Source organism: Physeter macrocephalus, chromosome 8, assembly GCF_002837175.3.
Source record: "Physeter macrocephalus isolate SW-GA chromosome 8, ASM283717v5, whole genome shotgun sequence".
NCBI classification, from domain to species: domain Eukaryota; kingdom Metazoa; phylum Chordata; class Mammalia; order Artiodactyla; family Physeteridae; genus Physeter; species Physeter macrocephalus.
The window spans coordinates 79,394,740-79,408,419 of NC_041221.1; the positions used below are offsets into that span (position 1 = coordinate 79,394,740).

The following is a 13,680-nucleotide window of genomic DNA, read 5'->3' on the forward strand; positions in this document are numbered from 1 at the left end:
CATGTGGGATCTTCCTGGACCGGGGCACGAACCCGTGTCCCCTGCATCGGCAGGCGGACTCTCAACCACTGCGCCACCAGGGAAGCCCAAGATATCTACCTCCTTTTTGAACTTGCTACTTTCACGTACTGTTGATCGTCACTGGCAAAGTGGAGGTTGTGCAGTTTATTTTCCATCTCCCTAATGTCTCCCCTCTTATTCTTTTCAAGGAGTATTAGTGGGGTTCTGCCAGGACCTCTCATATTTACTTTTTAAGGGCACTGGCACATAGCTTTGTTAGGTGGGAAGAGTTGACAGCCTAGTTGACAGTTAACCTTGGTGTATATTCTTCAGTTTGGTGCTATCTGTATTTTACTAAAAAAACATACTTGAAGGTTTTTTGTTTTCGTTTTGTTTTGTTTTGAATGCATAGTGTTCTGGAGGAGAGTGCTAACAGTGTCGTGTTAGAGGTAGCAGCCACATTGAAGAGTTAAGAAATGAGTGAGCTTGAGAAGATGGAGTTGAAGAGCTTCACTAGCTCTTTACTGCACACTGGATTATGAGAATTCAGGGGAGGAAGTGAGGCAGTTCTTGCCATTTTGGTTTTTCTTGGTGTTACACTTTTTGAAAGAAGTTGAAGTTGAAGTTGGATTTCTATGTTACGTAATTTGTCCTTTTCTTAATCTTCCTAGCCTCCACCGGGCAATGTGAAAATGCCTAACGTACCCAGTACACAACCAGCAATAATGAAACCAACAGAGGAACATCCGGCTTATACACAGATTGCAAAGGTTAGTTCATGTTACATGTGTAAATTCATATTGGAAATTACAATATCAATAACATTTGCTTTCAGAGCAAAATAATTCTTTGTATAGTGCATTCCTTATTGTTTAATTTTTAACTCACTTTTGAGTCTGGGTTAGCTAGCTTCTCAATCCTATTATACTCATACCTCTTTTTCAGCTTATAGCATTTGCTTTACTCCATTATTAGCAGTTATTGAATTCATACATCATCTTGGTGTATAATTTGTGTAGAGAAATACTTATTGCTTTTGGTCTCACATTTTAATGCACAATTCCATTAAAGTAACAATGATATATCAATAGATATTATTGGAAGAGAGTTATGGTGGCTAAGCGAAGCACAGTGGTAGGAAGTAGGAGGTGGCTAAAATACCAAGAAAAAAAGAGATGAATAGGATGCCTGGTATTACGTAAAGTCAGATGGAGTTATAAACCAGAATTTCTTAACCATATCCTCCTTTCACTTCATTATCTTATAAAATATAAGATATTATATAATATTCCTGCATTGGGAACCTTATGTACCATTTAACCCAATTCATAAGAGCCAGTTCAGTTGCCCTTTCCTCCATCTGTCTCTTTTCCTCAGCTGTTCTCTTTGTCTCAGTCCCTCACTCTCGTTTAGGCACAGAGTTCACCTTAATTTCATTTTCCCAATTACCTTACGATTTTTTTTAACATCTTTATTGGAGTATAATTGCTTTACAATGGTGTGTTAGTTTCTGCTGTATAACAAAGTGAATCGGCTATACATACACATATATCCCCATATCTCCTCCCTTTTGCGTCTCCCTCCCACCCTCCCTATCCCACCCCTCTAGGTGGTCACAAAGCACCGAGCTGATCTCCCTGTGCTATGCGGCTCCTTCCCACTAGCTATCGATTTTACATTTGGTAGTATATATAAGTCCATGCAACTCTCTCATTTCATCCCAGCTTACCCTTTCCCCCTTCCTGTGTCCTCAAGTCCTACCTTAGGATTTTAACTGCTTTTACTGAGAGAATTTTTTCTTGTCTTAATGGGCCCAACATTTCTACTGTGGGTTTTCATAACCAAAAGGCCAAAATGGGCCAAATATTTCCATAATATTTTCTGAAACTGTAATCTTTAGTGAATTCCTATATTGTGGAAAGAGCATTTGAATTAGGTTTCTAGCATAGTAGAGAAGTAGGAGTATAGTAGAAGTAGAAGTAGAAATGTTACTGTATTTTATACTTCTGACAATGTATTCCCTTATTTTTTGTTTAGGAGCATGCCTTGGCCCAAGCTGAACTTCTTAAACGCCAGGAAGAACTAGAAAGAAAAGCAGCAGAATTAGATCGTCGAGAACGAGAAATGCAAAATCTCAGTCAACATGGTAATATCCTAAGAAGTTTCAAATAAAAATAACTAAAATTCTTTAAAATAGGCCTGCACTAGCTCTAGATCATTTGGTTTGTGGATAAAACTCTGCCCTGTTATTCTAGCAAGGAGGTCAGACATGGCAGATTTTCTACCTGATGCTCTGTGGCTCTCTGATCTTGGCTGATTTACATAGTGTTTTGATAGATTAGAACAGTGTTAGCCTCTGAATGCAAATATGATGATTTTGGTTTATTGTAAGGTCAGGAGTCTTTGATTCTGCTCTTGGGCCTTTACCTCGGTCTGTTAAAGCTTTATGAGTACATGGGAGTGTGCCCTATGTTTGACTACATTTAACTCTTAACTGCTGGTTTATTCAGACCAGTTTCAAATTAATCTGCCCCTGTCCTCACAAGTATATCCGTATATGTCAAACCATGTTTAAAAAAAAAAAAAAAAAAAAAAGCATCTGTGGTGAGATGACTCTAAGAAGCCTGGGGTATTCTGATGATTCCAAAGGAATAAGTAAGTGGTGAATTTTGATTATGTCCTATGAAATTCATTCAGGCTGTGACTACCAAAGGTCACTTCAAGGTAGTAGCTTAGGGAAAGCTAGCAAGTCTCTGGGTAAGAAGGGATGAGAGAACTAGACAAGTCATTGTGAGTATGTCTGGGTAGTGATGGAGTGACAGTGATAACATTCAGTGATACTGAACTATTTCTTCCTTATCCTGGAATGTGTAAGTCTAGTGCCTCATGAGGACACATTTATCCTGGGCCATTTTCTTGCTTACAAAATCAGAGACAGCATCTGTGAAAGGAGAAACTAGAGGTTTAATTGAGATCAATATTTCTAAAATACATGTAATGAAAATCTGTCCTGTTCCCTTAGCTTTGACTAATACAAATTACTTCTATGAGAGATGTTTTAGTAAATGAAGTAGTTATGAAGTGTGGTAAATTAAGAGACTTGCCATATGTTATACACTTAAGTACTTTTCATCTGTTAGCTCATTTCATCCTCAGTACAATTCTGTGAAGGGTGGTGAATTCTCACTTTACAGATGTAGAAACAAAGTCTTCAGCAGGTTGAATAAGTTGCCCAAGGCCTCCTAGCCAGTAAGTGTCTAGGCGCTTCTATTGATAGTTTCAGAGCCTTTGTTCTTTACTACTATTCTCTGCTTCTCGAGTAGTATGAGACTTGTATGAAAAATGAAAGAAAAACATGTAGTTTGAAAAGAATGATAAAACAGTGGAGGCATGTTGGGAAGAATCAGAAATAGAAGATGCTTTTTTTCCCACTATGAAGAATTTCCTGGTCTATGAAAAAGTATGTAAAATCTAATCTTTGAAAATGTGGGATATAATATCTAAAATAAGAAAATGGCCTTTAGGTGCTATTTTTACTCTCTCTTTTCAATGTTTTGACTTCTTCTTTAATTTTAGTTTTTTATTTCCCCACACCACTTCCCAAGCCTTATTTTCAGTCTAGTTTCTTTAAATAGACACATTTTCTCTCCTTACAGTTGGAATTTGTTTTTTCTCTAGGTTTTTGAAGGTGCTATAATTCCTCAGCTTCTTTCTCATGACTGTGTTGTGTTTTCACATAGTTTTATGCTTTTCTTACATGTGTCTTTTGGACATTATTTTTTTCAGACTTGAAGATTTCCAAATTTGATTCTTTGGTACTGGTTATCTTATGTTTCTTTATGGAGTTAACAGTAGAAAACTTGAAAGATTCAGAAGCTGGTCTTCCCTCTCCACATGCATTAGGAGTTATATTTAAAGATTGAAGACGTGGAGGAGGAAATCTGTAGAGACTTAAAAACTTCATGGCCTTCATGTGAGAGCCAGAGTCTTGGGACTTTGAAATAAATCTCTTTTTAGGACAGAGTCACAGGATATGTCCCTGTGCTCTTTTTTCTTTTCTTGTTTCAACTTACATAAGTGGTATGACACTGGAAAATTATTTTACCATCTAATGAGTTCTAAATTGATATTCTGGGAAAATTTTTAAAAATAAAAAGCTTGGTTTTCAGAGTTGTAGGAATGTAGAGATACAGTGTTATATTTTTGAAACACCTATTAAAAGAATAGATAATATTCTTCTTTATTATGAAACAAATAATTACATGTGAAAAGAATAGCACATATTTGTCCTTATATAAATAACTTCATTTTTTTATTTGCAGGCAGGAAAAACAATTGGCCACCTCTTCCTGACAATTTTCCTGTGGGACCTTGTTTCTATCAGGATTTTTCTGTAGACATTCCTGTAGAATTCCAAAAGACAGTAAAGATTATGTACTACTTATGGATGTGTGAGTATAGAACAAATTATATATTTATTTGAAAAAGTTTATATTTTATTGTCAAAATCCACTTTTTAAAAACTCATATAAGGGTAGTATCATAAATTGGTCTTTTCTTATAGATATTTTAATTTTGAGTGAATCATGTCATATTTAGGTATGTCAAAATTGTATACTATGTGACAATCTAAGTTGTTAGCTGAGGAAGACCTATATATTGAGAACTGGCATTCTTTTGAGGAAAGGACTTCCCTATCATACAGTAGAATTTTCAATGATCCTTTCTCCCTGCAAAATGTTATCAAGGCAATATTTGCTTTGAAAAAATTACTCATATGATTTTTATGCAAATGAAGGCTATTAAAGCATTATGACTTTTTAAAAGGGGGCATAAAATATTGAAATATTATAAACTATTTTTCTTAGAGCTTTGAGCACAATTTACTTTTCATTTTCAAGTGGTGAGGAATACTTTTATTATTGCAAGTGCCTAATTAATATAGGATGTTTCATTAAATAGAACGTTAGGACATACATTTTAGGCTGTGATGTTCACATTGCTTTGAATATAATTATGACACATGGAATATTAAAACTAAATGTCAAGCTGTTACCAGTTTTTTGTATGTACACAGAATTCCCAGTTATTCTGTTGCATTTTTATTCCAAACAGCAGTCTCAGCCCCATTTAACATCACTGTGTCAGTAGGAGAGGTAGCTGTCATGACTTCTCATCTGCACAGTTGCTGGGTTAATGGACACATTGTGGAGTAAACTCTCGTTGGAGGAAATTTGTGTGTTCTTACTGTATGATTAGGGAGCCTCCCTCCACCAAGTATATGAGATCATTTTCCTCAAAATCTTTTAGGGGTATTCTTCACATTTGTGAAACTGCTTTGGAGTATGAGAAGTGATTCGTTATGGATAGTACATTTTTAACTCTTAGTTTCTTTTGAGTTATGTTGTTAATCTGATTTCTTTGGTTAATCCTGAGTGTCAGTAGTATTACATATTTTTATTTTTAAAGATTTTGATTCCATATATGTCCATACTAAACAACTCATATTTAATCAATATATCATAAAATATATGCAGATTATAAAATAATTATTTTCTTAATGAGCAGAAATTGGCCTCACATTTTAAGCATAAGTTCTTTGACTTTAGTGAAAAAACATTTTAAATGGGGGAGATGGGTGTTGGAAGAAAATTCTATAAGGAATTTAGTAAATAGAGATTGAATGGGGAAAATGATTAATTTTAACTGAATGGTTAACTGCTTTACCAATGCTGATTGTTTCAAAATAGGTCTGTTTTGTCTTAGAAATATATAACTTTCTGAGGTTCTTAGAAATAGTATAGTTGGCTGTAGTTTTTCCTAGCCCTATTCAGTTGGCAGATCTGTTAACTGTATTCAAAGAGGGCTCAAGATTCCATCCAGTTAAGGTTCCAATTTGAAGAAGCATTACCTGGAACAAAGTAAGATCTAGTGCTAGGTCAGCACTATCTCTAAATTTCATAAAATATAGGTTGTTTTAATAAATTGTTTTCAAGAAGTGTCATCTTGTTACTGATTTTGGAGTTGACTAATGCTTTCACATTGTACTAATAATTATAACAAGAGATAACATTAAAAAAAAAGAGATAACATTTATGGAGGATTTATCAATACTTTGTGCCAGGCACAGAACTAATCACTTTATATACATTATGTTTTTAAATCTTAACCATGTTATGAAGCAGCTACTATATTATCTAGTTTTATAGATTGGGAAACTAAAGCTTAGAGAATTTGAGGTAACTTGTCCAAGATTACACAGCAAGTAAGGTTGGGGTTGGGTAGCTTGACTCTAGATCCCAGAGTCTAGATTTCCATGTTATACCACCTACAAAGTACCAAAATAAAGAAGTAATTTACATTTTAAACCCAAATATGATGAAGATATGGTTTCAAAGTTACCTTACTTGAAGCAAATAATTTTCACTCTAAAGGAACTGAAGCAATTAGAAATACTGCTATGAAATGAATCTCAGCCTCTTTGAGTATACTCTTGAATTTAAAGAGAAAGAAAAAAATCCAGCTACATTAAAGACCACTTAGTGAGGAAGGTATATATTGTCCTAAATTTGTTTATTTTAGGTATCTATATTGTAATGCAGAACTTAGCAAGAAAAGTGATAGGTGCAAATTTAGATTCTAGTGATCGTTGCAAATTTAGGTCCACTAATACCAGATTTGAGTGCTTAATAAAGCAAATGGAAATTTTATAACAAGGAGGGTCATTCAACTTGGAAATCATGTAAATGAAATGGCCTAAAATTTTCTTTAGTGTTTTACCTATACTTGGAATCCACCAAGTGGATTGGAATTGGATTGAAATTAGCAACATAGAATCATGCATTTCACATTACCTTGCCTTTCTATGTGTTTTTTGATCTCTGTGTAAGTGGGCTGATTGTTCAGTAAGTAGGCCTAGATGTTTACTTTTCATTGGGGTACAAATAAATGACCTATTATTGATCATGGTTGTTGGTTGCTATGAAAACACATATAGAAAAAATTTTAATAGATTACACAAAATTCAATTGATATTTTTATCTATACTTGGAAGAATTTTTGTGAACTTTAAAATACTCATACCGATATAGTCTGTCTTTTTTTTCTTAAGCAGATTAGGAGATAAACCTTGAAAAGTTATTTCTTTGGAGGTTGAAATTTGAGTTAGAATGTTCTGAACATTTAAAAATTTTTTAAGTAATTCGATGCCATTTAATATTACAGAATAATATCTCACAATCTCTTGAATTCTGTTTTTATGCCCTTAACAGAACTACTTTTATTTCGAGGCGAAGGATTTTGAGTAAATTTATTAGTAAGCTAGCTTTCATGAGTTAGAAATCCTAATGGGAATAAGTAACAGTCTTTCCTGTGTAGTAGAATGGGGTGGAATTTTAAAGCTGGAAGAGCCTCCTGCATTTCTCCCGTTGAAAAATTGAAATGCACAGAGGTTGATTAGCTCGCTATTATGTCACTGTAACCCAGGTGTTTTCATTCCTCCTCTGGAGCTCTTCTTCTGTGGAGTTTGTGTGTTTATCTGGTTGTTAGATGAGAGCAAATTTAGAGGCATCCTAGAATGTGTTTATACCTTGTTTCATTAAGTATTAATTTTATTTGATTAATAATTTAAAGAGATTTTCAAGTTTTTTTAATGTATGTTGAGTTTTTAAATTTACATTCACTAGGTTTTCCCTTTGTTATTTTTAATTAAAGTAGTAGCTTGTTGGTATATTTTTATTGTATCGGTAGCTTACATTAAACAGTATTTTAACTTTTGAAATAATTTCTTTCTTGTAATAAATTCAGCCTGTGGATAAATTTAAAAAATTCTTAAAAGTTATTAATTATAATGGGTAAATGTTGTTCTTTAGGATCATAGTGTCCTTAGATGTTACTCAGATTTTTGGGTTTTGGTCTATCAGGGAAAGTAATTACTAACAATATAGGAAGAATTTGCCAAGATCTATTTGTGTTAATGAAAAGAAAGATCTACCACAGCAGGTAAAGTGCATCATAGTAAACTTTTTTTAAAAAAAATAAGTGTAATCCCCTACCAGAACATTGTTTTTAATCCCAGGACCTTAAAAAGTGGACAGCTTTATGAAAATGAGTTAATAATTCTTATAGATTTACTGTAGAGTCACTGGAAGTTTCTGCTGTGTTAGTATTTTTAGTCCAATGATTCTAATTAATTTTATTGCTTAAAAATGTTACAGTGAGATTGCGCAGGGCACTTCTCTATTTTCTCTTCTCTTGTGTAGTTCACACTGCGAGGAGCCTGCCACCCCATTCTGTAAAAATTATAGTTCTGAGTGTAGGATCTTTTTCCTCGCAAGTCCTGGTTCTTTTCCTGGCAGCCACTATTTTTCTGCTTGGGCCTTGAATCAAGAGACACATCACATGTCATCATATGTTTCCTTCCCAGGGGAGAACCCCTTAAGGTTGTGCATCTCTGGTTTAGCTGTGTAATTGCCCATTAGGGGAGGGCCAAAAGAATTTTTGCCAAACAGTGCATGTATTAGGACTCTTCTACTTGTGAATACTCTGTTTTCAAATCAAACATGTAAGAAATAGCAACAATGTTTTGAAAAATACTAAATGGAAACATGGGTAGAATACACTTGCTCTTAGGAAGTATTTTTTCATTTATAATTTTTGTTGAATGAACACATAAATTGAATGTAAACATTTCTTTTCTATTTTGTTTTTTGATTCCACAGTCCATGCTGTAACACTGTTTCTAAATATCTTCGGATGCTTGGCTTGGTTTTGTGTTGATCCTCCAAGAGGGGTTGATTTTGGATTGAGTATCCTGTGGTTCTTGCTTTTTACTCCTTGTTCATTTGTCTGTTGGTACAGACCACTTTACGGAGCTTTCAGGTAAAATGTGTGTACTTTAAAATATGCTCTTTAGAACCTGTGAAGTAAATAATTTGTAGTACACCTTAAAGAGAAAAGTGACATATTTTCATTTTTCAAATTTTTTATTGTATAATATACCTTCAGAAAAGTCTGTATATAACATCTTGGTGTATTAAGTCCGTATATAACATACTCGTGTATTCATTTGACTTTGTAACAAATAATATCCCATTCTTTTCTCCCACTTGAGAAAAAGATCAAACATGAAAATGAATGAGGGAAAAAATGAGAACAATCTTAGGTCTTAATATTTGTAAAAGATTCTATTCCATATGATACACTTGACTTTAAAGAAAATTTTACTTTTTATTCTCCCCTTCAGAAAAAATCAGAAGTGGTGATTACAGCCTAATTTTTAAATGAACCTAGGTAGCCTACGTAGGGTGAATATACATGTGATATTTAAAGTGAGCCACTTTTCAACTAGCAACTTGGTAATTATTTTCTGTGTAAATTCATTTTTGGTTTTTCAAAATGCAGTAACGTTTTAAAACTGTTTAGACTATAAGATTAACTATACTACTTTGCATGGTATATTTTAGTCAATGGTTAGGATTAACATTTCTTAAATGCGTGTTCTGTGGGGTATTACAAGATGTTGTAGAAAAAAAAAGTTCATTAGCTTAAGTTTGGGACAGTGGGATAATAAAATAAGTTTCTTCATTTCAGAATTTCTTAGACTTCTTTAAGAGCCTTGTGTGCTTTATGATATGACCATGAAACCATTATTTGTGCGTGTGTGTTTAGTACCTTGTTGGACTCTTGTTTTAGGAAATAAACATTGGGAAATGCTGATTTAGATGATAGCCCTAGATGAGTCCATGTATTCAATTGTTTATCAACTTATTTTTATTTGAGTAAACTCATTTATGAATAACAAACCTCTTTCAACTCTCCTGTATGAGGAGCAGCATTACTAGGAAATAGGCATGTATTGTGCAGATGATATATTAGGGAAATTAGAGGGCCACATTCAGTTGTTTAACTTTGTTTTTCTATTTGAACAAAACATTTCTTTGATTATTCAGAATGTGTATCACCACCCCCATCCCCCAAAGCCCTGCCAAATGAAATTAGAAACGCAAATACGTAAACAGAAAACGAAAAAGAAGGAGAAGGGGGAAGATTAGGGAATTTGGAGAAAAAAGATGTCATTCAACAGAAAACTAAATTGGTTAGAAATGGAATGAAGGGAAGAAAAGAGATGGGAGGAGGGAAAGGGAGGAAAATCTTTGGATCTAATGGAATGTGAGAGGTTGGTTGTCAAGGAATGGGGAGGGTCACCCCTATAGATGTAGGTTGGAGAAGAATAAAAGGGACCTATTTACTCCTTGCGTGAACAGGAGAGTTACTGCTGCTCTTTTCCTTGTTATCTAAGTCTGGCTCACAAGTTTTTTAATTTTTAATTTTTTGACATGGGGCCTCTGCTTGCCTACTTCCATCATGTTACCAGTGTATCTGTAATGATGCTTGTGGGTGGGAATGGGGATGTCTTTGAGACTTTGGAAATGACCTGAAACTAGAGACTTTGAATTTTAAGGCTTCTGTGACAAATGTAGCCAGAACAAACTATAAAAAGCCAGTTTTCTGCCATTTATCACTTGAAGTCGCTTGGTTCCTTTTATTCCTTTTCTTTGCCAGTGAAAATAAAAATGCTTTCTGGAACATTTTTAATTCTGGCATTATTAACCCCTGGGCTAAATTCTTAGCTGCATCTCAACCCTTTAGAATATATGTATCACAAATATGTTAATTATCTGGGCTTTACTGTCTGGAGCAGAACTGAGAGGAATAGTTTTTTTAGGGGAAAGTTGAAAGTATTTTAAATCATTAATTAATATACCTTCTCAGTGTATAACTTTGGCATTTTCTTCACCCAGATTGCCAGTGGTTTCTGGGTCTGTTAAGTCTCTTCTGAAGTATCTGGTAAAGTTTTTTAAACATTTACTGATGACAGATTTCTCCCTTCAATATGGAAATCTTAAACCAGATACATTGGATATTATTATTTACATTAAATACAGGGTTTTAAATAGACTTTACGTATTCACGTAAGTGCTTTATTTGAGATCAATTTTGACAGGGATTACAGCCTTTTGAGAAGGGGCAGAGTCACAGGATGTGCAAATGTTTCATATTCTCTTTCAACACTGATGATTAAGAAATGAAACACAAGCATCTGAACATATTACGTAAGTCAGTAGAAAATGGGTCACTAAAATCTTTTAGGCCAGATTCACATATTTCTTAAAAGAAGTTGTTATTGAAAGCATTTAGTTTTTATTAATCAGACTGGAGTGAAGCTAAAGTGCTTTTTAAAAGTTTTTCAAGTTTTATTCTTCTCTGGCTAATTATGTATTTGCCTCTATTGCCATATTTAAATACCTACTGTGAACTTGATTTCTTCAAATTTCCCTAGAAGTGAAGAAGAGAATGGTAAGCAATAAGAAAAACATGGCAGGGATTGATTTTAGAATAAACCAGTCTTTGCAAACATACAAATTAGAGGGACATTAGGTCTGAGAATGTGATCAGATTTTTTTTTAGTTGTCCGGTGAATTTTTTTTCCCCCCTTGTAGATAGGTGGTAATTCCAAGTTTCTAGAGTAGCTGTTAGCTTTGTCGTGGGGTGCTGAAAATAACTAGAGGGCATATTAGGAAGTCTTTATTCTAGACTGATCAGTTCTTTGTTTTTTGTCCCTTAGTCAGTTGAAGTTGCATTTTTAATTGCCATATATACTTTATCTCCTTTTTTGCCTCCCTGTTGACTCATAATCTAAAAGTAAATCCTTTTTAAAGGTTAATAGTTAACTTTGTTATCAAGAATTTGTTGTAGTTTGCTTAATAACATGATGGCTGAGTAAACCTTCTTTGTATATTAACTCTTAAGCTGGGAAGAAAAATATAATTGTTTTAACTGAATTATAAAATGCCTTTAGATTGAGTTAAAGTATTTGCTAATAGCTTTAGAGCCTACTGAAAAAATTTAAATCTACATTTAAGTGATTATAATCAATAAACTCATATACTAAATCATACTGATAATTACATTTAATGATTTTAAAATGTGATAAAGCTTGATTCTCTTTAGGAATAATCATTTTAAAATTAGTTATCATGCGTGAGAAGTTGGTTTTCCAGTGTCATCTGAGTTTCTGTTTCAGTATTTCATTTGCAAGTTTGTTATTGAGTTCACTTGATGCTCTTAGGGAGATGTTAAGATAAATAACTAATGATTGTAAAGCAGTTAGAAAATAAGTACCTAAGGTTAAATTAATCACTCACTGAATACAGACAGTATATATTAGGCTGGAGATACAAAGAAGACATGGTACTTGCCCTGTAGAAATATATAATATATAAACGAGTTTAAAAGTAGGCATTACTGAAACTTTGGCTAGTAGAATTTATACATTAAAACAGTAATAGTCAAACACCCCCAAAATTTGAAATACAGAGTACTTTAATACTGATATCATACCTGTGATATATCTCTAAACAGAAGATTAGTTATTTTCAAATGAGTCTTCTTGGATTATCTTTTTGAGGATTTAAGTTTTTAATAAACATTCTTTTCTGAAATCAGAAAAAAAAAAAACCCAAACCTTGTTTTTACTGGAACCATTGAAATATCAGAATGTCCCTGAAAAAGATGAGTTTTAAACTGTATAAAATACTGTTCTATATGAATATGACTTCTCTTAGTGTTACTGAACCAAACTTGGGTCCACTCACCTGTGTGCAGTAAAGCCAATCTACTGACACTGGGTTGTGGTGAAGGAAAGTGCAGCATTTATTGTAAAGGTACCATACAAGGAGAACGGGTGGCTCATGCTCAAAAACCCCTGAACTCCCTAAGTGTTTCAGCAAAACATTTTGAAAGACAAGGTGAGGGAAGAGTGTCCCAGGGTATGTGAACAGCTCATACACAATTCTCTGACTGCTTGTTGGTGATGTAACAGGGGTTAACGTTATCAATCCTTAGGCGCCAGTAGGTCTGGGGGCTACATGCTCATGCTTGTCAAGTAGTTAATTTCTTCTATTTGGTGGTAGTTTTAGCATCTATAAAACAACCCGAGAAGTGTGCATCAGATATTATTATCTAGGTACTTCAGAGAGGAGCTACAGTGGAGGATATGAGGGAATGAATGGTCTGTCCCAGGAAGGCCCCATAGGGCCTGCTCAGTTACATTAGTTTTCAACCAAGAAGCTCCTTTTACTGATATATGCAAAGGACTTTGACCTCCCTGAATTAATCCCATTGCCTGAATCTGAAGAAGAATTTTATAGAGAAGTTTCAAGCGTACGTGCTTTTCAAAATTAAGTTTATTAGGTATCAGAATTAAACTCAGAGTTGTCATTTTGTCATTTACATATTTTTTAAAAAACTTTGTTCTTAATTTTATGCTTCTACAAATCACCAAGCATTATGTAAATACTTTAAAATATTAGGTAATTATTAATGAAGCAGTGTTTTGTTGAAAAAGTATGATTATTGGAAACAGACTAAGAAAGGGTTAGAATTCTGGCTTCCCCACTTAAAAGCTGTGTGCTGTTACGAAAATGCAGTAAAACCTCTCAGTGCCTCAGTTTTTTGAGTGTAAATTGGGCATAACATTTGCAGAGTTGATAAGAAGATTAGAGATAATATGTGCAAAATATTTGTCTTTAAAGGTGGTCAACAAATGGTGGCTGGAATTTTTTTTTAACATCTTTATTGGAGTATAATTGCTTTACAATGGTGTGTTAGTTTCTGCTT

General features: G+C 33.8%; 1 protein-coding gene across 5 annotated transcripts in view; it reads left to right on the forward strand.

The window, feature by feature from the left end:
• The window catches only part of SCAMP1 (secretory carrier membrane protein 1), a 113,043-nt gene that overhangs the window by 44,658 nt on the left and 54,705 nt on the right, over positions 1–13,680 (forward strand). For all 5 annotated transcript variants that reach the window (XM_028493001.2, XM_007129835.3, XM_055086628.1 and 2 more), the window contains 4 exons: positions 672–770; positions 2,038–2,146; positions 4,323–4,451; positions 8,721–8,880. In XM_028493001.2, the coding sequence (XP_028348802.1) occupies positions 693–770; positions 2,038–2,146; positions 4,323–4,451; positions 8,721–8,880 (476 nt within the window). In that variant the 5' untranslated portion in view covers positions 672–692. The remainder of the gene's footprint in view (positions 1–671; positions 771–2,037; positions 2,147–4,322; positions 4,452–8,720; positions 8,881–13,680) is intronic.